Genomic DNA, 25,914 nt, shown 5'->3' with positions numbered 1-25,914 from the left:
CTTTTCTGCTGGGTGTTCTCCTCCACGATTAGCTGTGATCTTCTCCTGTTGTCTGTATGACTTTGAATGGTATGGTACTTGTGGTTATCAACCCATTTATAATTGATTTTTGGTATCACTTTTTGCTTCAATCAGGGATTTAAATTTCGTTTCTCAGCTTTATGCTGTTAATGAATTTAATCATATTATTTGCTTTTTCAGCATCATCAGCCAGGGCTTCCCTGAGGTTTGCTGGAATGCTGTTTTTTTTTTTTCCTTTCCGTTGCAAATCCAATACAGTCAACAATTATGTGTTTAATCGTTAGTGCTTGGTTGCATCGTTGGCACTTTGGCCATTCACGTTTTCACGAGTAAATGCTTATGTGTAATTTTTGAGTGGCCGATTCTCATTCTAGTGAGAATTACGTCATCCTTTCTGTTTTCCATAATTGTATTTTTGAACTTTTGAACGGTGTTTTTTATTTCTCTTAGCTTGTTGTTTTGGATTCTGGTCCATTCGTGTTGCCAATTAATTATAATTTTGTTCATGATAATTTTTTTGGTTTCTTCTGCGAGAATTTCGTTTTGGTCAATTGTTAGTTTTTTGATGGCTTCTTTCGCTTCTTTGTAGGCTCTTTCGTTACCCGGTATTCCTAGATGGCTAGGAACCCACATGAATGTTACGGCTGAACCTTTTCTGGAAATTTGGGTATTGAGTCGGTGGACTCTGTCTTTAAAGTAGTTTTTTGTTTTGGCTTTTGCCAAATTGCTAATTGCTAATTACTGACTGATGATTTATCCAATGTGGAGCTTCAACTATTGCTGCACTTTCTGCATGGAATATACTGCTTTGGCCGTTAATTCTTTTCCGAATAATTCCTTCATTATGCACCACGCTATATGCTGTTCTGTCATTTATTTTCGATCCATCGGTATAGATCATGTCGCTAAATTTGTATTTATTGTGATAAGAAATTTGAATTTAGATTTTAATTTAATGTAAGGAATGATTTTTTTCCGATTATGTCTGGAGATTCTCTTCGCTGACCACTAAAAAAAATATGTTTTGATCTTCAGTCCCATCTTCAGTCGGTTCGCTTCTTAAAATGTTTTCATGTTCTGGCGTTTCAATTTCATCTGTATTGATGTTCTGTAATTCATCAATTTTAAAATTATTATTATTAGAATTTCTTGATCTCAATGAAGGATCGACCTCCATTGGTATTGGCTTAGGCTGTATAGATTTTTTATACTGGTGTAGCTGCATATTTGGTTTTATTTGTTGCATGGGTTTAGTTAAGGATTGATTTGCGATCGGAAACTTGGCCTGATTGAAATTGTTGAATGGAATCATTTGATTCGGATATTGAGTAAAATATTGAATATTCGGATTCATTTGTTTTTATCAATTTAAATTATTGGAAGGAAGATTAAAGAAAAAAAACTTCAAAATTTTAATGTAAATTTAAGTACAATCAGCTGAAATCAATTTAAAATGCGTTTCCCTGCATTTAGAATCACTTTTAAGTTGTTTAAGTTTTTTTTCGCTTATTTTTTTTTTGGTTTCGTCAAATCTTTCATTTTTTCCATGTAAATGCCGAAACTATGGTTTGTTATTTATATTTTTAAAATTTAAGTTGCTATCTAATAATATTTGAAAAAAAAAACGGAAAAAAATGTTTGTTTACTTAAAATTCAAATCTGCTTTCATTCGTCTAATTTATAAATGTTGCTCTGTCTAAAATGTCAACTTGTCAAAGTTGGATAACGTAGAAAACACGTTTTCATACACGTCATAAAAATGTTAATAAAATGTTATAAAATATTGTATCTTATTTACGTATACAAATATCGCAAAAACTGTCTCGTGGAAATTCCCCCATCTGTTATCTAAGAAAAGAAATCAAACCATTCTGTTCAATAAATCGACAAAAAAAAACTGAACGGAAAAGCCTTACTAATTGGTGTTTACGGTGTGTGTGTGAAAACGCAAGTGTGCACCAAATAAATAGCGCGTGCGAGCGGGAGCGGAGAAATTAAACTGTGTTTATGTCCTTGGGACGCAAAACGCAGAGACACGTGTTGTTGTGTTGTGATTTGTGTGTGCTATTGTGTACGCGGTTGAAACTCATTATCCTCCCTCCCTCCACTCATGCTCTCAACGCATATAGACAAACACTTTTACTTATATACACATAGACACAGAGAGAGAGAGAGAGAGTCACAAACACACACCCCCCCCAAGCCGCCGTTAATCGTTGAAACTCTACTTTTTTGCCTTTGGATTTTCCGCGAGGAACGTTGGAGGTGGTGAGAAGGAAGCTCTGTCTCGGGACAGATTATATATATATTTTAAAATGCGACAGACGCAACAAACAAAAACAAATCAAAACGTTTGAAAACAATAACAGAAAATAAGATTTAAGGAGAAAAAAGAAAAGAGATGAAGCTAAAACTGTTTGGTGTTTTTGTGAAGCACACAAACACACAACCATTTTTTCTATATTGGTAATTTTAAGTGCTAGAGAAAAAAACAGAGAGTATAATAAGATTAAGAAAATCTAAGAGATGTGTAATAGCTCTATACAATTAGGAACTAGTTGTTTGAAAGAAGAGAAAGTTGAAGGAAAAACAATATCAAAAAACAACCGAAACGTGTTGGAGAAAATAGTCGCCTGGAAGGCGACACCAACTAGTTATGAGATGAAGAAATAATAAAGTGTTAAAAAAAGAAAGAAAGAGAGAATATATATTGAACACACATTATAAACAAGTGGTAAACAGGTTCAAAGAGAATTATTATAGCTAGTGGAAGCGAGTAGATAAGTGACTTAGTTTTTGCAGCTGGAAATAGGAAAAGGTTTGGAAGCGATTTGATTCTTCCTCATAAAGAGTAAATCTGGAGTTTTTTTTGACAAAGAACTTTGTCTTAGGGCTCTATACAAGGGTAGCAATCCAGATTTTTCGCGAAGCGAAATGTAACGCGTAGAAGCAAATTTTCGAAAAAAGTGCAAGATTTCAAACGATTGTATCTTTTTTCCCTCTCGACCAATTTGAACGTTTTACCCACCAAACGAAAGGGGAAGACTTACTTAATGATCTTAAAACATGTTTATTACAGTACTTATTTATTTAAGTACTTAAAAGTTAACATAAAACTACTAAAGAATAGCGAACGCTGATTGGTCAAGCGCAACCTTTCCCGAACACATTAATCAGATTCAAGTATCTAGCACTTAGCAAATTTTGCCTTGCCTCCTCCTTCCGTGGAACTGTCACGCGAGAATGTAGCACCATGGTTGCAACATGCCGTGCGATACTATTTAAGTTAGCACTTAGCCTCAGACAAATTCAGTGCCTACCGAGGTTTCATCCGAAGCGGACCTCGCGTTGGTTGTTTAAATGCTCACACATACATAATTTTCGGATCGTCGACGAGCCAACAAAACTCGGCTCGGTCGGTCCTGAAAAGTCATTCTATTGCTGGACGTCGACGAGAACACATCAGAAGCAGATGGCCTGGTGGCCCGGTAGCAGACGGCCTGGAGGTCTGGGAGCAGATGGCTTGGAGGCAAGGACCAGCTAAGACATGGTAGTCGCGGGAGTCGATCATTGGAACTGGCCACCACCTGGACTGGAGTGGCCGGAGGCCCCAGGGATGTTCCGATGGGGGGACATTTTCCAGACCGTAAGAGTTGGGGCAATATGGGTATCAAACTTTATGGTTTTTGCTACTGGACATGAAATTTGACATTTCGGCAGTAGTGGCCACAATCCGGAGTGGCCGGAAGCCCCGCGGATGTTCCGATGGGGGGACATTTGTCGGACCGTAAGAGTTGGGGCAATATGGGTATCAAACATTATGGTATTTGATACTGGATATGAAATTTGATATTTCGGCAGTAGTGGCCATAATCCGGAGTGGCTGGAGGCCCCTCGGATGTTCCGATGGGGGGACATTTTCCGGACCGTAAGAGTTGGGGCAATATGGGTGTCAAACTTTATGGTTTTTGATACTGGATATGAAATTTGACATTTCGGCAGTAGTGGTCACAATCTGGAGTGGCCGGAGGCCCCGGGATGTTCCGATGGGGGACATTTGCCGAACCATAAGAGTAGGAGCAATATGGGTGTCAAACTTTATGGTTTTTGATACTGGATATGAAATTTGACATTTCGGCAGTAGTGGCCACAATCCGGAGTGGCCGGAGGCCCCGCGGATGTTCCAAGGATGTTCTGATGGGAGGACATATGCCGAACCATAAGAGTAGGAGCAATATGGGTATCAAACTTTATGGTTTTTGATACTGAATATGTAATTTGCCATTTCGGCAGTAGTGGCCATAAACCGGAGTGGCCGGAGGCCCCGGGGATGTTCCGATGGGGGGACATTTGCCGAACCATCAGAGTAGGGGCAATATGGGTATCAAACATTATGGTTTTTGATACTGGATATGAAATTTGACATTTCGGCAGCAGTGCCCACAATCCGGAGTGGCCGGAGGCCCCGCGGATGTTCCGATTGGGGGACATTTTCCAGACCGTAAGAGTTGGGGCAATATGGGTATCAAACTATATGGTTTTTGATACTGAATGTGAAATTTGACATTTCGGCAGTAGTGGTCACAATCCGGAGTGGCCAGAGGCCCCGGGGATGTTCCGATGGGGGGACATTTGGCGGACTATAAGAGTTGGGGTAATATGGGTATCAAACATCATGGTTTTTGATACTGGACATGAAATTAGACATTTCGGCAGTAGTGGCCACAATCCGGAGTGCCGGAGGCCCCGGGGATGTTCCGATGGGGGGGACATTTTCCGGACCGTAAGAGTTGGGACAATATGGGTATCAAACTTTATGGTTTTTGATACTGGACATGAAATTTGACATTTCGGCAGTAGTGGCCACAATCCGGAGTGGCCGGAGGCCCCGGGGATGTTCCGATGGGGGGACATTTGCCGGACCGTAAGAGTTGGGACAATATGGGTATCAAACTTTATGGTTTTTGATATTGGACATGAAATTTGACATTTCGGCAGTAGTGGCCACAATCCGGAGTGGCCGGAGGCCCCGCGGATGTTCCGATGGGAGGACATATGCCGAACCATAAGAGTAGGGGCAATATGGGTATCAAACTTTATGGTTTTTGATACTGGATATGAAATTTGACATTTCGGCAGTAGTGGCCACAATCCGGAGTGGCCGGAGGCCCCGAGGATGTTCCGATGGGGGGACATTTGCCGAACCATAAGAGTAGAGGCAATATGGGTATCAAACTTTATGGTTTTTGATACTGGATATGAAATTTGACATTTCGGCAGTAGTGGCCACAATCAGGAGTGGCCGGAGGCCCGGGATGTTCCGAGGGCGGGGGACATTTGCCGAACCATAAAAGTAGGGGCAATATGGGTATCAAACTTTATGATTTTTGATACTGGATATGAAATTTGACATTTCAGCAGCAGTGGCCACAAACCGAAGTGGCCGGAGGCCCCGGGGATGTTCCGATGGGAGGACATTTGCCGAACCATAAGAGTTGAGGCAATATGGGTATCAAACTTTATGATTTTTGATACTGGATATGAAATTTGACATTTCAGCAGAAGTGGCCACAATCCGAAGTGGCCGGAGGCCACGGTGATGTTCCGATGGGGGGACATTTGCCGAACCATAAGAGTAGGGGTAAAATGGGTATCAATTTTTATGGTAATTATGAATCTAGTGAATCTTGGGAAATTTGGACCAGACAATGTAATCGAAAATTTCAACAACCATCTTGCAAAGTTCTTTGTCATACTGGTCATGTGTAACATAACCACCTGCACCTTTTTTAAAGGTCCAATAAACCAAATTTCCAGTTTTTGCTTTTTGGGTGTTTTTGAAACCGCCTTGAGTCAGGGGTATCAAAAAACACCCAAAAAGCAAAAACTGAAAATTTGGTTTATTGGACCTTTAAAAAAAAATCCAGAAATGACGATCGCAGAGAAAGCACCGGCAAACGAATCGATTTTAAGAGATTCTGTCCTTTTTTAAAAGAGAAATTCAGCTGAGATATATAGAGCAAAGCCACAAAGAGAGCGAAAAGTAAATAAATGTGTACGTATATGTGAAAGTTAAAAAAATGGATGTTGTTTTGTTTGTTTTATTTTGAAAGAAATGCCTTGAAGAATCGAGTCCGCTTTATCCCTTATCCCCGTATCCCTATTTTTCGAATTCTATATCTTCGAAAATATTTTCCCAAAAAAGTCGAAAAATTCCACTGTAGTTGTGTGTGTGGTCCTACACAACACCCGCTGATTGGCAGTGAAATGATGGGAAAGTATAGTATATTAGATTTGGGTTACCCCCTTCTCCCCCTTTCGTTCCCTAGAAAAATATAATGGACAAGTTTTCTTATGTAAACAATAATAAAAAAAAATTAAATTAATCAATAAATTGGAATAACAATTAGGGGAAATATACCCTTACCAATCCAACACCTATCTTCGTCATATGAAGAGTATGATGCTCGATTAAAGCTCCAAGCGAGTCCATTTCTCATAATTTTGACGGCACACACAGTGACACACGCGAGAAACCCTTAAGCGCTTAACGAATATCGCCAAAATCAACTTTTCACTTTCGCTTACTTCATCACGGCGCTTTCAATACAAAAATGCCCCCAACTTTCGCAACATGTGCTTTTGCACATTAGTTAGTCACTCACTTGAAAAATAATTCCGAAACGTGTCAATAATTAGCAAGTGCCAACAAAAAAACAAACGCGCCAAGTCTTATGACGTTTGAATTTTGACGACCCATTCCAATCGAAGGCTGAAGAAAACCGAGCGAGAAGCGAAGGCAAATAAAGAACAAAGGGTGGTCACCAACACCACCAGCAGCGCTTGTTGGAGTGAGCCAGTGATGCCAGGAAATTTTCTCTATAAATGCTACTTTTCGTGAGTTTTTGCTTAAAATTTCACCACAGTTGGCAGCACTAAGTAGAGCGCTGGAAGAAAAAAGAACTCGACTGATTTGAATTCATGTGGGAAATATTTTCAGGTTTTGCTTTTTGGGTGTTTTTTAATACCCCTGACTCAAGGCGGTTTTAAAAACACCCAAAAAGCAAAAACAAGAATTTTTTTTTATTGGTCCTTTTAAAAAAAACTCAATAAATGTATTTTACACTATACACTGACATAACTTCGTTTCATGAAAAAAATGCATTTTTTTAGTACAGTCCAGACTCGATTATCCGTTTTTTAGATCATCCGAATGTTTATGTGGAGCTTCAAGTAATTGAATCAAAAATCATAAATATTTTTTTTTTCGTATTTTGTACTTCTAACATCAAATTCAGGCTTTAACAATTAATAAATTCATTTATTCAACATTTTATGATCGTAATTTTTACCCCCAAGATGGATTTAAAAATTCTAAATCACTTAAGAGTAAAAATAAATAAAAAGGCAGAAAAATTAAAAAAGAAATTGCAAGAGGGAAACAAACTTTCAAAAATATGTTTAACGGCCTAACTACATTATTTAAAAAAAAGGTTTTAATTAGCAGCTTCTTAAGTCTGAGGAGCTTTTGTATTTAGAAGTTCATTTCAATAAATTAAATTAAATGAGTTATCTACGCTCCATACAAAAAGTTTGTTTTGTAAGGATAAAAGCCACGGAGGGAAGGAGGAAAGGTGGAAAATTTCAAATTTTTAGCCCACGTGGTTTATGCACGATCGCTATTATTTCTTTAAAATAAAAAAAGTTTAAATTTAGATAATAGGTACATTTTTTTCAACGAATAATCGGAAAGAGTGATAAATTATGCAGCGGCGTTTGAGTTTATTTGAGGCATTCAAAATCGATAGCATAAATTAGGTTTGTTTTATTTGTGTGAAATTCAAACAACTTTTTTCAGTTAAATTTGTTCTTCTATTACGAAAATATTTAAAAATATTAGAAGAGTTATTCACAATCATATATTCTATAGCATTTTTTTAATTTTTGATTTTTGGTAGCTATTTTTTTAATTTCTGGATTTTTTTATTTTTGATTCGATCTTCACCAAGGGTCCTGATTTTCAGTTCAAAGATCAGAAATCACTCACTCATCACCGACCAAATCTTTGACGACTGGAGCAGGCAACCAGTCGCGAGCGAATACTACCCGCTCTCTGCCAGCGACTTGCTCAATCGCTTCACTCAGCGAAACAAATACTTCGTGAATTTCTTTTTCTACTCCGTCCGTCGACCCGAGTCATACACGAATGTTCTCAGAGAGGAGTGAGCCAAACAAATACTAGCGCGGTGCTCATTTGGCCTGCACTACCACAGTTTGCCGTCAATTAGAATTTGGTATGGTGGAAATTGCTGCCAAATGTGTCTTTGATGTTGTGTAAACTACAAAATTACAAAATATTATTGATATCATTGATGTTCAGCAATTTCTTAAATGATCAAAGCTAAGCCGATCGCAAAGTATTCTCAGTCAGCATTGAGCGACTTAACGAAATCGGTCTCTCCGAACCATTCGCTGTACTACCCGATTTGAATGAGAGGGAGAGCAAAGAGAGAGTGTTCGGTAGCGATTGGTTTGGAAGTGACAAACGGTAGAAATACATCAGAGCAGTTTTTTGTCGCTCTAGATTTGTGCTCGCGAGTGACTGAGTCTTTTTGGAGCAATCAGGACCCTTGATCTTCACTGATTTGGACCAAACTTGGAGGAAACTTTCATCTTTTGATAGTTAACAGATGTCCATTGATGTCGATTAGACCATCCCGCCATTTTTGCAAACGCCTTCTTTTTTGGTAGTTTCCTCTAAAGAGTTTTTTTCTTTTACTCATAACTTTGCACAAAAATCAGGATCGACTCAAATGATTCCACATATAACCTGTCTAAACTGACTTTTTCCTCATTTTCTCTCTCTCCCTCCAAAGTACCTGTACGAGTTCGGATGGCACACGAAGGGCCTGATCGGGGTGACCGAGCCGCGGCGCATCTCGGCCATCACGCTGGCGGACCGCGTCGCGACGGAACGGGGCGAGCTTAGCGGCGAAACGGTCGGGGTGGCGATCCGCTTCGTCAACAAGTGTGACCCGACGGTGACCCGGATCAAGTACATGACCGAGGGCATCCTGCTGCGGGAGATGCTGGCCGATCCGTTGCTCACGCAGTACAGCGTCATAATGGTGGACGAGGCCCACGAGCGGAGCACGTTGACGGATACGGCGCTCGGGTTGCTGAAGAAGATTGCCCGGAAGAGGCCGGCGTTGAAGATTATTATTTCGTCGGCGACGGTTGATGCGGGGTTGTTTTATGATTTCTTTAATCTTAAGAAGAAGAAGGATGAGAAGGACACTTCGGTAATTTTGACTGTTGAAGGGCGGATGTTCCCGTACGAGGTGTTTTACTTGGAGGAACCGTGCCCGGATTACGTGAAGGCTACTGTGGAGACGATCATGAAGATTCACCGCACGGAGCAGCGTGGTGACGTTCTTGCGTTTCTAACCGGTCAGGAGGAAGTCCTGAAAGCGTTGGATTTGCTGCGGGAGCATCAGGAAGCCAGCGGAAAGGAGGACATGATGATACTGCCGATGTACGGAACGTTGCCGAACACGGATCAACTGAAGGTGTTTTTCCATGCGCCGAAGGGAGTGCGAAAGATTATACTGGCGACGAATATTGCGGAGACGTCGGTTACGATTCCGGGGATCGTGTATGGTAAGTTTATGCTTTATGGGTTTCCAGCATCAAGGATTACTGACCAGTGTGAATGAAATTACCAGGATTACTGTGTGATGTGTCACGGATTACTTTGATTTCCTAGAATTACTTGGGATTACCAGAAACCACACGGAGTTGCTCAAAATTATTAGTAATTACTTGTAATAACTGCCTAGCTTCCAGCACATAAAAAAAGTCTTTTGAATTGGATCGACTGACAGCTGTCAAACGCACAAAACCATGTGCTTCGAAATAGTGCATCCATCCCGGGAGTTCCCGTTACAAAATTTACGGGATTTAAAAAAAACTGGGAATTACGAAATCCCGGCAATTTTTTTATTTATTACTTCCCGGAATTGAATAAAAAAATCAACAATTTTTCGTCTTGAAATTTAGATTTGGTTATGGAAAAAGATGAACAGTTGAACAGTTAGTAATCGATAAGAAATTTGAAGCATAACAATTTTTTTATAAGGGAAAATAGTTAAAAAATTGCTCAAACTCCAAGTAATTCAGTGACCAGTGCTGGAAATCCCTTGAGTTGATGGCTTTGGAAATAGCTGGTATTTGATCGAATCTTTTTTTTTTAAATTTTAGAATTTTGAATAATTGTAACAATTCTCATTTTTTTCCAGTGATCGATTGCGGCTTCGTCAAGCTCAACTGGTACTCGGCGGAAAGCACAACCAACAGCTTGGTGGTCGTCCCGACGAGCAAAGCGGCCGCCGAGCAGCGAGCCGGTCGTGCCGGCCGCATCCGCAGCGGCAAGGTGTTCCGCCTGTACACCGAGGAAGCGTGGGAAAAGCTTCCGGACCACACACCACCGGAGATGCGCCGAACGGACCTCTGCAGCACGGTGCTTTACCTGAAGGCGCTTGGGATTGATAACATTTTGCGGTTCACGTTTCCTTCGCCGCCTCCGGCGAAGAATCTGCTTGCGTCGCTGGAAACGTTGTACGCGTTGGAAGCACTGGACGAGCAGGGCCAGTTGACCACTCCGGTGGGGTACTTTTTGGCCGAGATGCCGATTGGACCGATGCTGGCGAAGATGCTGTACAAGGCGGGGGAGATGGGATGTTCCGAGGAGATTCTGGTTATTATCGCCATGCTGCAGGTTCAGTCGGTTTTCTCGAAACCGTCCAGTGGACAGGGCGCGATTCGTGCGAGGGTCGCTAAGCGGAATTTTGAAGTGGCCGAGGGGGATTTGATAACGCTGTTGAACGTCTACACCGCGTTTGTTGAGGATGGTCGGACAAAGGAGTTCTGCGGAAGGAACTTCCTGATTTACAGAAACCTCAAACGAGCGCACGAAATCAAGACCCAGCTCTGCTCAATGCTTGAACGCGAGCTCAACATCCCACTGCTGTCTTGCAACGGGAACGTAGAGATCATCTGTCGCTGCATCGTGGCCGGATTCTTCCCGTACGCGGCCTACCTTCATCACTCCGGTGTCTACAAAACTGTTCGAGGAAATACCGAGCTGTCAATCCACCCGATCTCCGCGCTCTACACCGAAACCCAGCCTCAGTGGGTGATCTTTTGTGAGTTGTTGCACACCACCAAGCTGTTCATGAAGGACATCACCGTGATCCGGCAGGAGTGGCTTACGGAACTTGCTCCACACTACTATCACAAGGTTACGGTGAGGAATGATTACTGAATTGGGAGTTTCGGATGATGATTGAATTAAATAAACTTTTTAACAAACCTTAAAAACGTCTTTTATTCCGCCCCAATACTCTTTGCAATACTTTTCAACACCAGCGATGTCGTACAATCGGGCAGCTCCGTCACGCACGCCTTCCCCGTCCCGGCCAGCGCTCCCACCCGCGGATCAATCGGCAGCGTTCCCAAGTGTGGAACCCGTGCCAACTCAGCCAGAGCCACTCCTCCCCCGGACGAAAATATATTCGTACACTCGGCACAATTGGGACACACGAACCCGCTCATGTTCTCCACAATCCCCAGAATCGCAATCCCCGTCTTCTTGCAAAACGTGACCTCCTTTCGCACATCCTCCAGCGCCATTTCCTGCGGAGTCGTCACGATAATCGCCCCATCGGCGTTCACCCCCTTCAGGCACTCCATCACGGTTATGTGCTCGTCCGACGTCCCCGGCGGCGTGTCAATGACCAAATAGTCCAGCTCGTCCCACGCGACATCCTCCAGGAACTGCTTGATCATCGCCGTCTTCTTCGGCCCGCGCCAAATCACAGCCTCGTCCCGGTTCTTCAGCAGAAACCCAATCGACATGACCGCCAGCCGCTGGTCCGCCCCGCTAAACACCGGTACCCAGCCCTGCTCGCACTGGTGCACGTCGTGACCCTCCAGGCCCAGCAGGAACGGCACGCTCGGCCCGCACAGGTCAATGTCCAGCAGGCCAACCTGGTGAGAACGTTTTTCGTTCAGTCAGACAAATCGAAATGGCACCATGTTTGCACGAATTACCTTGTGGCCGGATTCCGCCAGGGTCAGGGCCAGCTGGGTGCTGACGGTGGACTTGCCGACGCCGCCCTTCCCGGACAGGACCAGGATGATGTGCTTTATTTTGTCCAGCATGTTGTGAAATCGCGGAATGAATGAGTCTACAAGTTTCGGAAGATTGGCTGATAAACAGCTGATTAGGGCAAACATGTAAACACCGCGGTTTTGTCAATGAGGCGTTACTTGGTGGTGAATATAAATTCGTAACGCCATGTGGCGGCTCCCACTGAGAAATGTAACGACCCCGATGGTTGCACAAAATCGGGCTGACGAAGAGTGAAAATAGAGTTATCTACGTGCGCATGTATTGCGTGTACGTACACGAAAAAAAGTGAGGTTAAAATTTGTACCAGCCTGCAAAACAAATGGTGCGCTAGTGTGTGTGAGCTCGGGCTTAGAAAGCTCTATAGGCTTAGAAAATTCTTTATATGTATGTATTTTGTTTTTTGAACTTTTTTGATACAATTCTTAGTTGCTGAGATATTGCCATGCAAAGGTTTAAAAACATGAAAATTGATGTTTTCCAAGTCTCTCCTAAACAACCCACCATTTTATAATGTCGATATCTCAGCAACGAATTTTCATTGTTAAAACATGAAACATTCGTGAAATTTTCCGATCCTTTCAATTTTTTTAAACAAGACTAACGTTTCAAAAGGGTGTAATATTGAATGTTTATCCCTTTTGAAATGATTGTCTTAATTTTTGAAAAAAATATTGATTTCGAAAGGATCGGAAAACTTCACGGATGTTTCATGTTTTAACATTGAAAATCGGACCATTCGTTGCTGAGATATCGACATTAGAAAATGGTGGGTTGTTTGCGCATAAGAAATCAAAATTATTCCTATGGTATTAAACTCAACCATAAATGTAATAAGCTAATAGCATGTAATGGACTTCTCTGACAAATAAAAAAAAAAAGATTTTGTTAAAATTAGTCAACATAATTTATTCAAACAGCACCCGCAGGTGATCCTCGTTCAGCGCAATCACCAGCATAATCATCCCACCCAGGAAAATCCCCGCAATCTGGGACCAAATGAGGCGCAACTTTTTGCACCGCTGACCCTCCACCGCCGGATCGTGCAGATCTCGGTTCATCTCCGGCACAAGATCGGCCAGCGCAATGTACAGAAACGTGCCGGCCGTCCCCGCGTAGATCCACCGAACGACCGACTCGTGCAGCCCGGTCACCAGCAGTCCGATGAACATGCCTGAAACGAGTTGGAGGTTAGTTGGGAATGTTTGTAGGATTGAAGGTCTTCGATCGTACCGGCAAAACTAAGAATCGAGGACACGATATTGAGAAACATGGCCCGTTTTATGCTAACTCCGGTCTGCAGGAGTAGCGCGAAATCTCCCAGCTCGTGAGGTAGCTCGTGGCACAAGATGGCCAGCGAGGTGGCCATTCCCGTAACCGGGTCTGCCGCGAACGCCGCCCCAATGGCCAACCCATCGGTCACGTTGTGCAGCCCATCGCCGAGGATCACCATGAACGCCACCGGACTCAGCGGCTGCTGCTCGACCTGCTTCTTCTCCAGCATCGTGTTGAGTTCCTTCTTCCGACTGTCCTGCAGGTCCAGCTCGATGTCGTCGGTCACGTTGGTGTTGCGTCGGACCTGATGCAGGTCTGAAGGTGTAGGTTCTGGAGCTGGGGCCACCTTGGCCCGACCATGCGCATGGCCGTGGTGACCTCCTCCGTGACCTTCGACTGATCGCAGCAAGGGCAGCACCGTTTCCAGGGTGTACATGAAGAGGGCACTCAGGAAGGCACAGCAGCACAGCCAGACGGGCTCATCGCTGTGGGAGTGGCCGTGATCGTCACCGGAAGGTTGGTGAGGATCTTCTGGATCGCCGTGAGTTATGAGGGCGTGGGGTAGAAGGTGCTGAAAAGGACAGTAGACATTAACCTGCCAAGAAATCGAATTTATTCCGAACTCACCATCAGGGCATCTCCACACAGGGTTCCAACGGCGAGAGCTACCAGGAATCTCAAAATCTCATCGTACGCAACCGACTTGGCAAGGGGAACCATCGCGACGCCAGCCAGCCCACAAATTGAGATGATCGTGACGCAGATCACGGCGTAGATCCATGCTGCAACAATAAACCATGTTCCTTTATCCCAAATTCAACAAAAAAAAAAATCTCAAACCTTACCATGCCCAAACAACTTCTTCTCGATCATCGGTTGATCCCTCAGCTTTTGGTGGCACGCTCGCTGGTCAATCTGGGCCAACAGTGCCGGACACAGATCTTTGAACGTCGCCGGGGTGATCTTGATCCTCGCAGCGATAATCTCCTCAACCTCGTGGTCCCACTCCTCATCCTGCCCGTCTTCCTCCCCCTCCTGATGGTTATGGTGGTGGGCGTGGGGCAGCGATCGTCGGCGACGACGTTGCAAGTGGTGCCTCAACTCTTGGCCAAAGTTGAAGTTTTCACGCAGCATTCCCTCAAAGTTGCTCGGTTCCTCCAGCACCAGGTGGACCATAGACATTGGCGAGAGGCAGGATTTTCGGTGATCTGTGAGGGGGGAGGAAATAAATTAGAAACTTTGTTGCAAAGCTGGCTCGTACAATGAGATAAATCTGTCATGATTTCTTCACAATTGCGCGTTTGAAACAATGTTTGAACAAGGTGGTGTGCTTATCTCGGTGAAGAAAACATATGCCGCAATAAACATATAAAATGAGATGACAATGGCATGCATCCGTGATGCATCTTTCACTGTTTGTTATATTATAAATAAGAGTTATTAGTTAAACACTAGACTACTTAGATAGATTTCATAGTATAATATTTGGCAAAAAAATAAAAAAATAACAGTAGGCCTGGCATGGTATAGAATATCAACATTTCAATGCCTTTTTTCATGCCTTTTTTATGAATGATTTCTGAGAGGTTGTCGTAGTAAAAACCCTCATGTTAAATACAGAGTTCAGTGTCAGTTGTATATTTTTTCTATTTTTGATTATGAAAATACAGTCTAAACTCAATTATCCGAAGGCCTCAGAAAAATTTCACTTCAGATTATCAAATCATCGGATAATCTAAACAAGAAAACAAAATATTTTTGTTTGTCTTATTTTTGATTGTCGAGCTTTAGTATGACCCCTAAACTACCCCTGATCGCATAAATGTCCAATATGCGTTAACATCGAATTTTAGCTATTGATGCAGATTGGTTCAAAATAACTCTTTTGTTTGATGCTTTCCAGGTTCCTACCATCCACTGAACTAGGGGAAATATACCCTTTCTAATCAAACACCTATCTTCGTCATATGGAGAGTTTGATGCTCGATTAAAGCTCCAAAAATACTTTTCAGGCTATAAACTTACCAGCAACAGCACCGCCTCGAGTAAGCACGCAAATTTATGCCACTTACTGGCCAAAAAGATCAAATTTAATGCACTTTTGATCATAATTTCTATTTTGCGAGACCATTTCCCATCATTTTGGTGGCACACACATCCACACGCAAGATCAGAGCTTAACGAAAGTCGCCATCAATATCTTTTCACCTGCGCTGAAAGCGCTTAAGATATAAAATTGCTTTCAACTACCGGCAACATGTTCTTTTGACCATTACTTAGTCGCTCACTTGAAAAATAATCCCGAAAAATGTAAATAATTAGCAAGCACCAACAAAAAAACAAACGCGCTAAGTCTTTTGACGTTTCAATTTTGAATACCGATTCTAATCGAAGGCTGAAGAAAACCGAGCGAGAAGCGAAGGCAAATAAAGAACAAAGGGTGGCCACCAACACCACCAACATGCTGGTGCAGCGCCTGTTGGAGTGAGCAAGTGCTGCCAGGAAACTTTCGCTATAAATGTGCTATAAATGCTATAAATAAATGAGTGTTCGCTTAAAATTTCATCAATTTTGGCAGCACTAAGCAGACCCAAAAGAGCGCTGGTAGAAAAAAAAACTAAGCTGAAAATAGAAAAATGGGCGTGGCCCAATGCACTCGACTGATTAGAATGCATTTTTGAAATATTTTTTTAAATGCTTGTAAAAGGAATAGCATAACCTTTAATAAAAGTGAAAATAAACAGAAATGTTCTCAAAAAGTTGATCTACTCGTTGGTGTACTTGGTTTTAGTGAATTTCAATGAACAATCCAGATTATCCAGCATCATTCAAACACGACCGCTTATTAGGCTTAAAATGGGCATATTTCCTCTACACTGATAAAAATATTCTGTTTTCAGTTATGAGTAATGCAATTAGGTTATATCTTTAATCCCATACTTCCGATTGAAATGTGGTCAAAGACAATCTCATGGAAAATCGGACGAGCTTTCCGGTAAAAATATTTACGAGACTGAAAAATCAAATCTGTCTTATAAAAAATTACAAAAACCATCCAAAAATCATTTTTTCAACATTTTTATTTTTGAATCCACTGTAACTTCACAAGGATTGGACTTAGGTCAGTGGTCAATATTGAAACATTTATGTGAAATTGTCTGGAGAATCGATTCCCGTATTCGGTTATTGAAAATTTTGACGTTTAGAGAACTTTTCAGTAAATGGTTTTTGTATAAAATGCAGGCTGGAGCAACTCACCTAAAGTTGCTCCATCCTGCATTTTTCTTGAATCTTTTTGTAACATCTTAAGCTATTTCCACAAAAAAATTGAACGAAAATAAAAATCGTGGACTCACCATCAAATTTGACCTTCACACACAAAAATTAAAAAAATCTCATCAAAGAAGCGTGTTTTTATCTTTCAGTGTATTTTTTTGGAAAGCCCTTCAAATTTCCTATCCAGGTTTTTAAGCGAAGGTGGCGTTCGAATGGCGAACATCCGAAATGTCAAAATCACGCAGTAGCACCAACATTAAAAAACAAATGTGGCTGACGCCATGGCACACTTTTTTTCGGAATATTGGTACCACTGCGTGATTTTGACATTTCGGACGTTCACCGTTCAAACGCCATCTTCGCTTAAAAACCTGGATAAGTTTGTCTCTGACCACTTTTTGATACAATGCAACGGCTTCCACATAGGTATAGAGTATTTAAATAAAATCCGAATTACAACAATATTGAAAACACTTACGCCCATCTAAAATGTCATTATCTATGACTGGCTCCATATACACAAAAATGGCTTACCTAAGCGTAAGATAATACGTCTACAAAATTTTTCATTGAAATCGGAGAGGGTCCGGTACAACCGATTCCCTATTTGACATGGAATTGTTCCAAATTCCAAATTGATTAAACGCTCTACTAAATAATAAGTCCTTACCATATCATCATTGATCGAAAGGCACGCGGGCGGTTGGGTCGTCGAGCTAATAGGGACGTGGCGTTACATCGTGCTGCCACCTGGTTTTTTTAAGCGCAAGAGTGTAAAAGTGCTGAGTCATCGTCTAAAAATAGACGGCGTCCTATCTCGCCCAGCAAAATGAAGTCGATAAAGTAGTCGGTTTCGATGAGAAAAAGTGGAAAATGTGGTCTAAAAATAGCGACGCCATCCCCCTATTGTTTTTGATCAGACCAGAAAGACCATCTCTACCATTTTTGAACTGCAGGCTTCTTGGGACCGAGCCACGTAGCCTGTTGCCTCGTAAGCAGATCGGGGTTCAAATCCCGGCTCGGATCGACACAACTGGTGATCTTTTCTCTTCTGGATTCGATTGCTTAGCAAAAGGGTTTTACTACCAAACCATGCTTTTTATCCTCTCGTATACCGATGCCCAGTTCAGGGTGTAGAAAATTGCTCGAATGGGTTTTAACATTTTAGGAAAAATTTCAAAGAATTTTTTTTTCAAATTTAGATGACTTCTTTTTTGTTGATCAACGATAGCTTATTTTTTTCTGATTTAAACAATAAATTCACAAAAAATAGCAGCATTCAATCTGGCCTAAGAAAATCCCTATCTCACATTCTCACCTTCCAAAGAGAACCCACATTAGCATACCGTCACTAGCCATACATCGTCAGCGTCACGCCAATTTATGCGCCACGCGAAAATTAGTGCCATTTATGATAGCAATCAGTCCCAACTTGCCCCGTCTACCATGGGCCACAGCTCAGTGTCTACCGCGTTGCCAGCAGGTTCTCTGATTTGCACTTTTGAATGATGCATCATTTCAATTCAACGCTGCGATGATGATCAGGTAGCTGCTTTTGTTCCGATCCGATCCCCCATCTGGCCGGTCACCGTATTCAGGGCACGTTTCCAGCTAAAGTGCATTATGGGCGTTTAGTGAGTGCGTCTACTTTAAGGTAGTTCAGGCGGTACTTTGTCTATCTAGAATCTGGTTTAGTGTGCCAAATTGGATCGTTGTCCCCTTAACTGTGGACTAAGTCAAGAACGCGTAATATCCGCAGCACGACGGTCAAAACGGTCAACCTTAATTCCTGCCTCGTGCCCACACTAACCTAATTACCGCGAGTTGTTTACTTTATCTTAGAGTAACTATTTAGTTCAGCAGAACTGAGACGAATCTTACCATCACGTCTCGGATGACGATGCTGAGGATCGTGAATATCTTTGAAGATAATTTCCTGCCATATCTCATTGTGCCACTTTAGCGTTTTATCTTCATCATCAGCTTGCTGCTGCTCAGTTTTATTGCCGCCCTGGACCTTCTCCGTGGACGGTGACACCACCTCGTTCAGCTCCCGGATCCAGTCGGACCCGTTGATGATCGCCTCGTGACCCTGCTGCTGCTCCCTCCGATTGCGAAGTGTCCCTTCTTCCGGCGCAGCCGTACTACCCTGCTGCACCGTACTGTACTGGGGTCGTCCGTGGTCATCGATCCCGTTGAACGCAACGGTGACCTTCGCGTCCACTTCATGATCATCTTCCGGGGTAGTGAAGGGATCCTTCAGAAGATCGTCCGTGCGGAATCCTTCCGGGCGGTGTTCGTCCAGCGTGTGGGACGGGGTGAAATCCAACCCGCCCAGACCCAGACTGTGCATCAGGTGTTCCAGGCCCTGGAAACGAAGAGGATGCAAAAGAGAAAGAGAGAGAGAGAGATTGATAAGTCTGATTGCTCACTTTGTCACGTACTCGCGACGGGATGACGACGGGGAGGGCTTTGAAGAAGGATAAGGATTCTGTTTAGCGTGCACACGCACAGTTCGAGTGATAGCTGAGATTGCGCATCCATTGTCTCTACCCGCCGCAGAGAGTGGGGGAGATTTACGTGATGGGCTTACGGTGCAATGTCAGTGACCCTGCGTAATCTACGGAGTAGGGGGAGAGGGGGTAATATGCACCCCCTAAGGGAAAACTGTGATTTCTCAACCATTACAGCATTACTGTGGCAGAATTTTGTTCGATGTTCTAAAACAACTATTATTCTTCGTCATCCATGTGAAAAAAGTCTTAAAAAACCTCAAAATTGTTCGAAAATATCAAATTTCTAAAAACATTTTTGTTTCATTTCAAACAACCATGCGGGGCAATATGAACCGCAACAATGGGGCAAAATGCACTACAACAATGCACCGGGTAAAAGCAGTTTTCACTAGTCACCACTAGATGACACCGCTGTTTTTACAAAGGAGCTTCACAGCGGTGCATTTTGCCCCGACCAGGCTTTTTGCAGAAAATTTAATTAAAAATACATTTTTTAATGTTTTTGGACTCATCTATCTACAGAATAGTGAAGATTATGGCAAAAACTATATACCTCAATACTTACCATAACAATAAATGCTTTTATATTGTCCAAAAATCATAATGAAAGTTCAACGAAAATTAGATGAAAACACAACATTTTAAAGTTTTGCAAATAACTTAAGCTGTTTTTAAACTACGATGCTCAAATTTTTCCAGCATGGTTTAGCAATGTTAAGCTTCCAATTTCTATGAGTTTTTCCCCAGAAAATTCTTCCAAATACCGAGAAAAGCAGGGAGTGCATTTTGCCCCGGGGGTGCATATTACCCCCTCTCCCCCTAAATTGGACTTAGTCATCGAATGATGACGTCAGGAAAAATGGATTTCCTTTTCATTTTTGACTTTCTACTGATACTCTTATCAATTAGAAATTGGACTGATTGGATAGATGTTTTCATTGCTTCTCATTGAATTTTCATAAAAATCCAATGCTCAAAAAATACCGCTCCTGGCAATTAAAAAAATATATTTTGCGAACCACTGTTTTTTCGAAAACAGGTAAATTCATTTTTTCATTGTTTTGGTACTTTATGATGCTTCTTATCTTATCTTAAAATGTTATCCTAGTCACTTTGTTGATTCAAAAGATCAAAACATGAATAAAACAGCACGCAATAATCCGGAGAATAAGGAAGACGTTTATTATGAATACATTGAAACAATATTTGAACAAGCTCTGTTTTTACTTCTACTGTACAATGTACAAAAATAAAAATAAATTAAGCGAATTTTGTAATATATAACCACATTGAAAACAGTTCAATCTCTCTGTGTCGATATCGGAGGGATAGTCTTAAAGAACGAACTTTGCTGTTTGAAGGGACGAGGAATCCATAAAAAAAAGAAATAAATGTCGAGAAATCAGAGATCAACCGGATCCTCAAATGGCTTTCGCTTCAAAGAAATTTATTAAATAATTAAACAACCTAAAGGCATGAAATTAAGAACTTTCAGGACTTCTGAACTTTTGACATACACGATACAGGTTTTCAACTTCCCTTTAATCAAAGAAGGCATTTTGCATCCATACAATATTGACAGCTGATCTTACAAAAATGGTATGTGTCGAGAATCTGAATCTCGAAAAGGGAGTTTATGATCGATTTATTTTTGGGCAAATATGATAAGGACAATTCAGAAAAAAGATACACTCTAAAAAAAGTTATTTAAAAAATCGGAAGAAGTGAATCACTTAAAGAATCCGATGAACATATTTCTAAGATTATACCGCCTCCCCTCTTTTTGGTATTGACTTGAGAAAGCAGGGAACTAAAAAAGTATTTTTCAAAAAATTCAAATTTCAATGACATGCAATTAACTACATTGATGGTCAAGTTAGGTATGATTGAACCAGATAAAAATACTTTAGTTTTTTTTTGTTATTTTTCGAAAATATTTTTTTTCGCTGTAATTATTTTTTTGAAAACTTTTCATAGTAAGACAACTGTACTTGAGAATTATGCATTTTACAACATTATTTAATTAAAACGTTACTTAATCCACCCTTAGGTGGTTGGCGCCTTCCTCAAATTTAAGGGTGCTATCCAAAATGCAAAAAGTGCGTAAATAACACATAAGTGCTTATAACTTTTGATAGGGTTGTCAGATCTTCAATGTTTTTGAATACCTATCCAACGATAGGTCGCATGAGAGTTCCGGACAGCATTTTCATCAAAATATCTGAGATCCGGCCTCGAAAAAGTGCGTAAATAACACTTAAGTACTTATAACTTTTGATAGGGTTGTCAGATCTTCAATGTTTTGGACGCGTTGGAAAGCTCTTTTAAATACCTATCCAACAAAAGGTCGCATGAGAGATCCGGACAACGTTTTCATCAACATATCTGAGATCCGGCCTCCAAAAAGCGTATAAATAACACTTAAGTGCTTATAACTTTTGATAGGGTTGTCAGATCTTCAATGTCTTGGACGCGTTAGAAAGGTCTTTTAAATACCTTTCTGAAAATGTATAGCATGACGGGTTTTCTTACAAAAAACACCCTTTTTACAATCTTCCGGACTTTTGCTAAAATTGTTTTTTTAGCATAACTTTTGAAGTACTTAACTAAACTGCATTATTTTTAATAGCGACTTATGGGACCCCAAGACGGATCGAATGACGCCAAAACGGACAAAATCGGTTCAGCCAATGTCGAGATAATCGAGTGACAATTTTTTGATCAACATCCCACCACACACACAGACATTTGCTCAGAATTTGATTCTGAGTCGATAGGTATACATGAAGGGTGGGTCTAGGAGGTTAAATTGAGAAGTTCATTTTCCGAGTGATTTTATAGCCTTTCCTCAGTAACGTGAGGAAGGCAAAAATTTACACCAGAACAAGAAAACACATTTTTGCCCTGCATGTGGGCAATTGTAGTGTTAATCAAAGGTAAAAATAAATTAATGACAATTTTTAATTTTTTTTTTCGATGTCGAGAAAAATCTATGAATTCGAATTGAGAAAACTTAAACTGTTTAAGTGTTTTCCGAATAGTCTTTATGTTTTTGACTAAGCTCGGTGAACATTGATCTGATTTTTTTTAATTTTAAATCTAGTTGATAAAAATATTTTCAGAATTTCAAAATAATACAGTTTCATGAAGTTTCTACCAATTTTAAATACACGAAATAAAATCCCTTTCCGATTTCATGGAGAATTGCTCAGGCCGAGAACGGTAAAAAACAACTGCGATTTATGATTTTGTCATTTGATTGGGTAATAGTTACATTTAAGTGTGGACAACAAGTCAGAAAATAATAAAATTTACGGAAAGAAATTCAAAACTAGCTTTAACATGAAAACGGAACATTTTATCAAAAATAATTTAAAGTACCGTCACCAGGGCACAGTGTTCGGAATGGCAAAATTAAGTGGAATAAATTGATAACTCCTTTATTTGACGTCCTAGCCAAATGGTGTCTTCGGAAGAGTTGTTGTACTTGATAAAGGCTATCTTTTGAAGTTATTGACATACAGGATGACGACCTTCCAGGGTGCAACCAAAAACTAACTTTGTTGGATGACGTTGTAGGGCTTTGGTGTCTTCGGCAAAGTTGTAGAGGAAAAAATCTCATTAAAGTTTGTCGAAGGCACCAAATTTGTAGCTCTTAATCTATTCGAGATATACGCCATTTTTGCAAAAATGGTCCAAAAAAGCACTTTTTCTGTGATAACTCAAAATGTTAGCATTTTAGCGGCCTACTATGTTCTGAAGATTTGTTTATGACATAAAATTACACATCTTTGCCGAAGACAGCAAAATGTTTTAAGCATAAACAATGTATTTTCCATAAAATTCGATCAATTAACCGATTATTACCACGTTTTCAATAAGATTCCGCTTTAAAATATAAATAAATTGATTAAAACCCATCAAATGCAAATCGAGATATCTAAAAATAGACACGGATAGACACGGAGATATTTTCAGGAAATGTAGTTGAAAGTGTGTACTTTCAGGTGCATTGTTCGGTTTTGCGCCAAAATGCGCCATTTTGAAAACATAGCAACTTGAAAATAGGCTCAAAATCACATAAAAATGGTTATAACTCTTCAATAAAGGCTCAAAACATTTTGCTGTCTTCGGCAAAGATGTGTAATTTTATGTCATAAACAAATCTTCAGAACATAATAGGCCGCTAAAATGCTAACATTTTGAGTTATCACCAAAAAAGTGCTTTTTTGAACCATTTTTGCAAAAAAGGCGTATATCTCGAGTAGATTAAGAGCTACAAATTCGGTGCCTTCAACAAACTTTAATGAAATTTTCTCCTCTACAACTTTGCCGAAGACACCAAAGCCCTACAACGTCATCCAACAAAGTTAGTTTTTGGTTGACACCTTGGAAGGTCGTCACCCTGTATGTCAATAACTTCAAAAGATAGTCCTTATCAAGTACAACAACTCTTCCGAAGACACCATTTGGCTAGGACATCAAATAAAGGAGTTATCAATTTATTCCACTTAATTTTGCCATTCCGAACACTGTGCAGGGGTGACATTGGGTCTGTTGGTGAGATTGTGTCAAACAAAAATGCTGAAATTTGTATGACCCGGTCTTACCCCCCAAATTCAATACCCTCCTTGATGATAGTACTTTTCAATTGAAATTTTAATTTTGTTTAAAAAATGATTTTCAATAATATTTTTCGTAAAGAAGCATAAAGTGTCTCTTAAACCAGGTGTTTCACCATCACGCACTATTGCTGGGTCTTTTTAAGTACCCTCAACACAAACAAAATATAAAAAAATTAAAAATAAAATTTGGGAGTTCAACTTTTAGTGATTTTATTTCCAAAACGTAACCTACAACTTTTCCGAAGACACCAAATCGATCTAAAAATCCTTTCTCAAGATACAGAATTTCATACATTTTCTTAAGCACTTTGTATTACCAGTCCCTAAAATTGTATGGAGACTTGTATGGAAAAACTAATGACGCAAAATGACTTCTTTTGACACTGGGAAAGCATGGAAAAAGCTTCATTCAAATAAAAAAAATGCAAAGAATAGTCCTTTTGGGAAATGGTAGAGAATCACTCATCTTTTTTTCCGATCTGTGCCCAAACAATATAAAAGTTGTTGATAGTTAATCTAGCCATTAATATAAATAGGAAAAAAAAAACAAGATTACATTCGAAAAGTAATACTAATGTAATGATTATAATCGTTCTTCATTTGCGCTTCTAGATAAGTTATGTGGAAACAGTGTTGTGTTTCCCAGTTCGCCTCCTTTTTGCTTTAAAAATTAGATAAATAGGGTCCTAAAGCCCCGTGACAACATTTTTTTGATGGATCATTTATGGTCCCTTTGGAACGAGCAATCAAGTAGGACCTTTTCTGTCAAGAAGGGTTGCGAAGTTTATTTATAATTTAATTTAAAATCCATTTTAAGCCCTTTGCGGTCGTAAGAAGGGTCATTACACTCACAAAAATTAACTTTATCGTTGTGAACAATAATATCAGCAATTTAAGCTTAATTTTAGCACCCAATTGAACTTTCAGCTCGTTCGTTCATGTATAAGTATATAAGTCAAAAAATATAAATACAAATCAAGAAAAGTAATGTTTCACAAACAAAAAAAAAAAATACTTCCTGAACCAAAAATATATAAAAAAAAAATAATAAAAGACCTTTAGAGCGTGATGCTCAGCATCTAACCAACCTCAAACGATATCACTCCCTTGCTGCCATACTTGTTGAACAAATACTTCAGGAACTTATTCTCTGCAGCTGACCCTGCTCCTGCGCCAACCGATCCACCCGAAACTGTCGTCGGATGCTCTCGGTGTTCTGCACTACCATCCACACCACTTCCGGCTACCATCACCAGCTGAACACAACTCAACGCTAGCAGCGCCCTCAACACTCTTCTCCGATTCATGGTTTTGTTGGTTGGTTTAGTCGTTTTTTTTCCAAGTAATTTTGGCAGTGGTTTCCTGACTTTGAACTTTTCGGTGCGAAATACGCCGATCTCGCCAAACTACATCACAGAGAGTTTATTTTCTGGTGATTTCTGATGATAAATCTCTTCCTCAAGGTATTCAACCAATTAACACCTTCGCGCCAGCGTAGTTTGCGTCGTATGCAGTTTCGAGCTTGGTGTTATAAGTCTGTTATGTTACTCTCTGTTATGATTGCAAACACTTTTTTTTCCAAAACACTACCGGTCACTGCATGCAATCAATGCTTCACATTACCATGTTGCTCAACCATGTCGTCGCACTGGAATGCTTTTGTGTACGTACACTTTCATTGTGGAGTTGAGCTGAATCGCGGCGCGTTGAATCAACAACAACTGAGTTAATAAAAAACCGGTAGCGCGTAGAACAGAAGAAAAAAACTCACTAAAATAGAACACTTTTTTTCTCCAACCACGCGCCACCCTAAAATAACTTTTCACGGTGACAGTTTTTCGCGGCGATCACCCTTCCTCACGTGCGTTCCCACACTTGCGGTGATCCCTGTAGTACCCGACAACTGGCAGACCAGATGCTACCACTTTGACGCGACGATCACTACTGAAGGTGCCGTTGGACACCGGAGCCGTTGATATCCAAAAAAGCGCTCGACGGCCCGCACCTTGCG

General features: G+C 40.7%; 3 protein-coding genes across 11 annotated transcripts in view; 1 reads left to right on the top strand and 2 right to left on the bottom strand.

Annotated features, from left to right (window-relative positions):
- LOC6051246 (probable ATP-dependent RNA helicase DHX35) overlaps nt 1-11,400 on the top strand; it is a 52,795-nt gene extending 41,395 nt beyond the window's left edge. For all 8 annotated transcript variants that reach the window (XM_038258087.1, XM_038258088.1, XM_038258094.1 and 5 more), the window contains exons 4-5: nt 8,898-9,681; nt 10,320-11,400. In XM_038258087.1, the coding sequence (XP_038114015.1) occupies nt 8,898-9,681; nt 10,320-11,344 (1,809 nt within the window). In that variant the 3' untranslated portion in view covers nt 11,345-11,400. The remainder of the gene's footprint in view (nt 1-8,897; nt 9,682-10,319) is intronic.
- Nucleotides 11,381-12,331, bottom strand: LOC6051242 (cytosolic Fe-S cluster assembly factor NUBP2 homolog). Its single transcript, XM_001867677.2, has 2 exons — nt 12,133-12,331; nt 11,381-12,069 (listed from the first exon to the last, which is right to left on the bottom strand). The coding sequence occupies exons 1-2, from the start codon at nt 12,316-12,318 to the stop codon at nt 11,407-11,409; spliced, it is 849 nt and encodes a 282-aa protein (XP_001867712.2). The 5' UTR covers nt 12,319-12,331; the 3' UTR covers nt 11,381-11,406.
- Nucleotides 12,332-13,094: 763 nt separating this feature from the next.
- Nucleotides 13,095-25,914, bottom strand: LOC6051244 (zinc transporter ZIP10). 2 transcript variants are annotated; one of them, XM_038255012.1, is made up of 7 exons: nt 25,675-25,914; nt 24,992-25,594; nt 18,644-19,130; nt 14,332-14,694; nt 14,114-14,268; nt 13,445-14,057; nt 13,095-13,385 (listed from the first exon to the last, which is right to left on the bottom strand). In XM_038255012.1, the coding sequence occupies exons 2-7, from the start codon at nt 25,208-25,210 to the stop codon at nt 13,120-13,122; spliced, it is 2,103 nt and encodes a 700-aa protein (XP_038110940.1). In that variant the 5' UTR covers nt 25,211-25,594; nt 25,675-25,914; the 3' UTR covers nt 13,095-13,119. The 2 variants fall into 2 exon arrangements, with proteins under 2 accessions (XP_038110940.1, XP_038110939.1); XM_038255011.1 differs by having other exon boundaries at nt 24,992-25,914.

This window comes from Culex quinquefasciatus, chromosome 2, assembly GCF_015732765.1.
Source record: "Culex quinquefasciatus strain JHB chromosome 2, VPISU_Cqui_1.0_pri_paternal, whole genome shotgun sequence".
NCBI classification, from domain to species: domain Eukaryota; kingdom Metazoa; phylum Arthropoda; class Insecta; order Diptera; family Culicidae; genus Culex; species Culex quinquefasciatus.
This window is presented reverse-complemented; position numbering and strand designations above follow the sequence as displayed.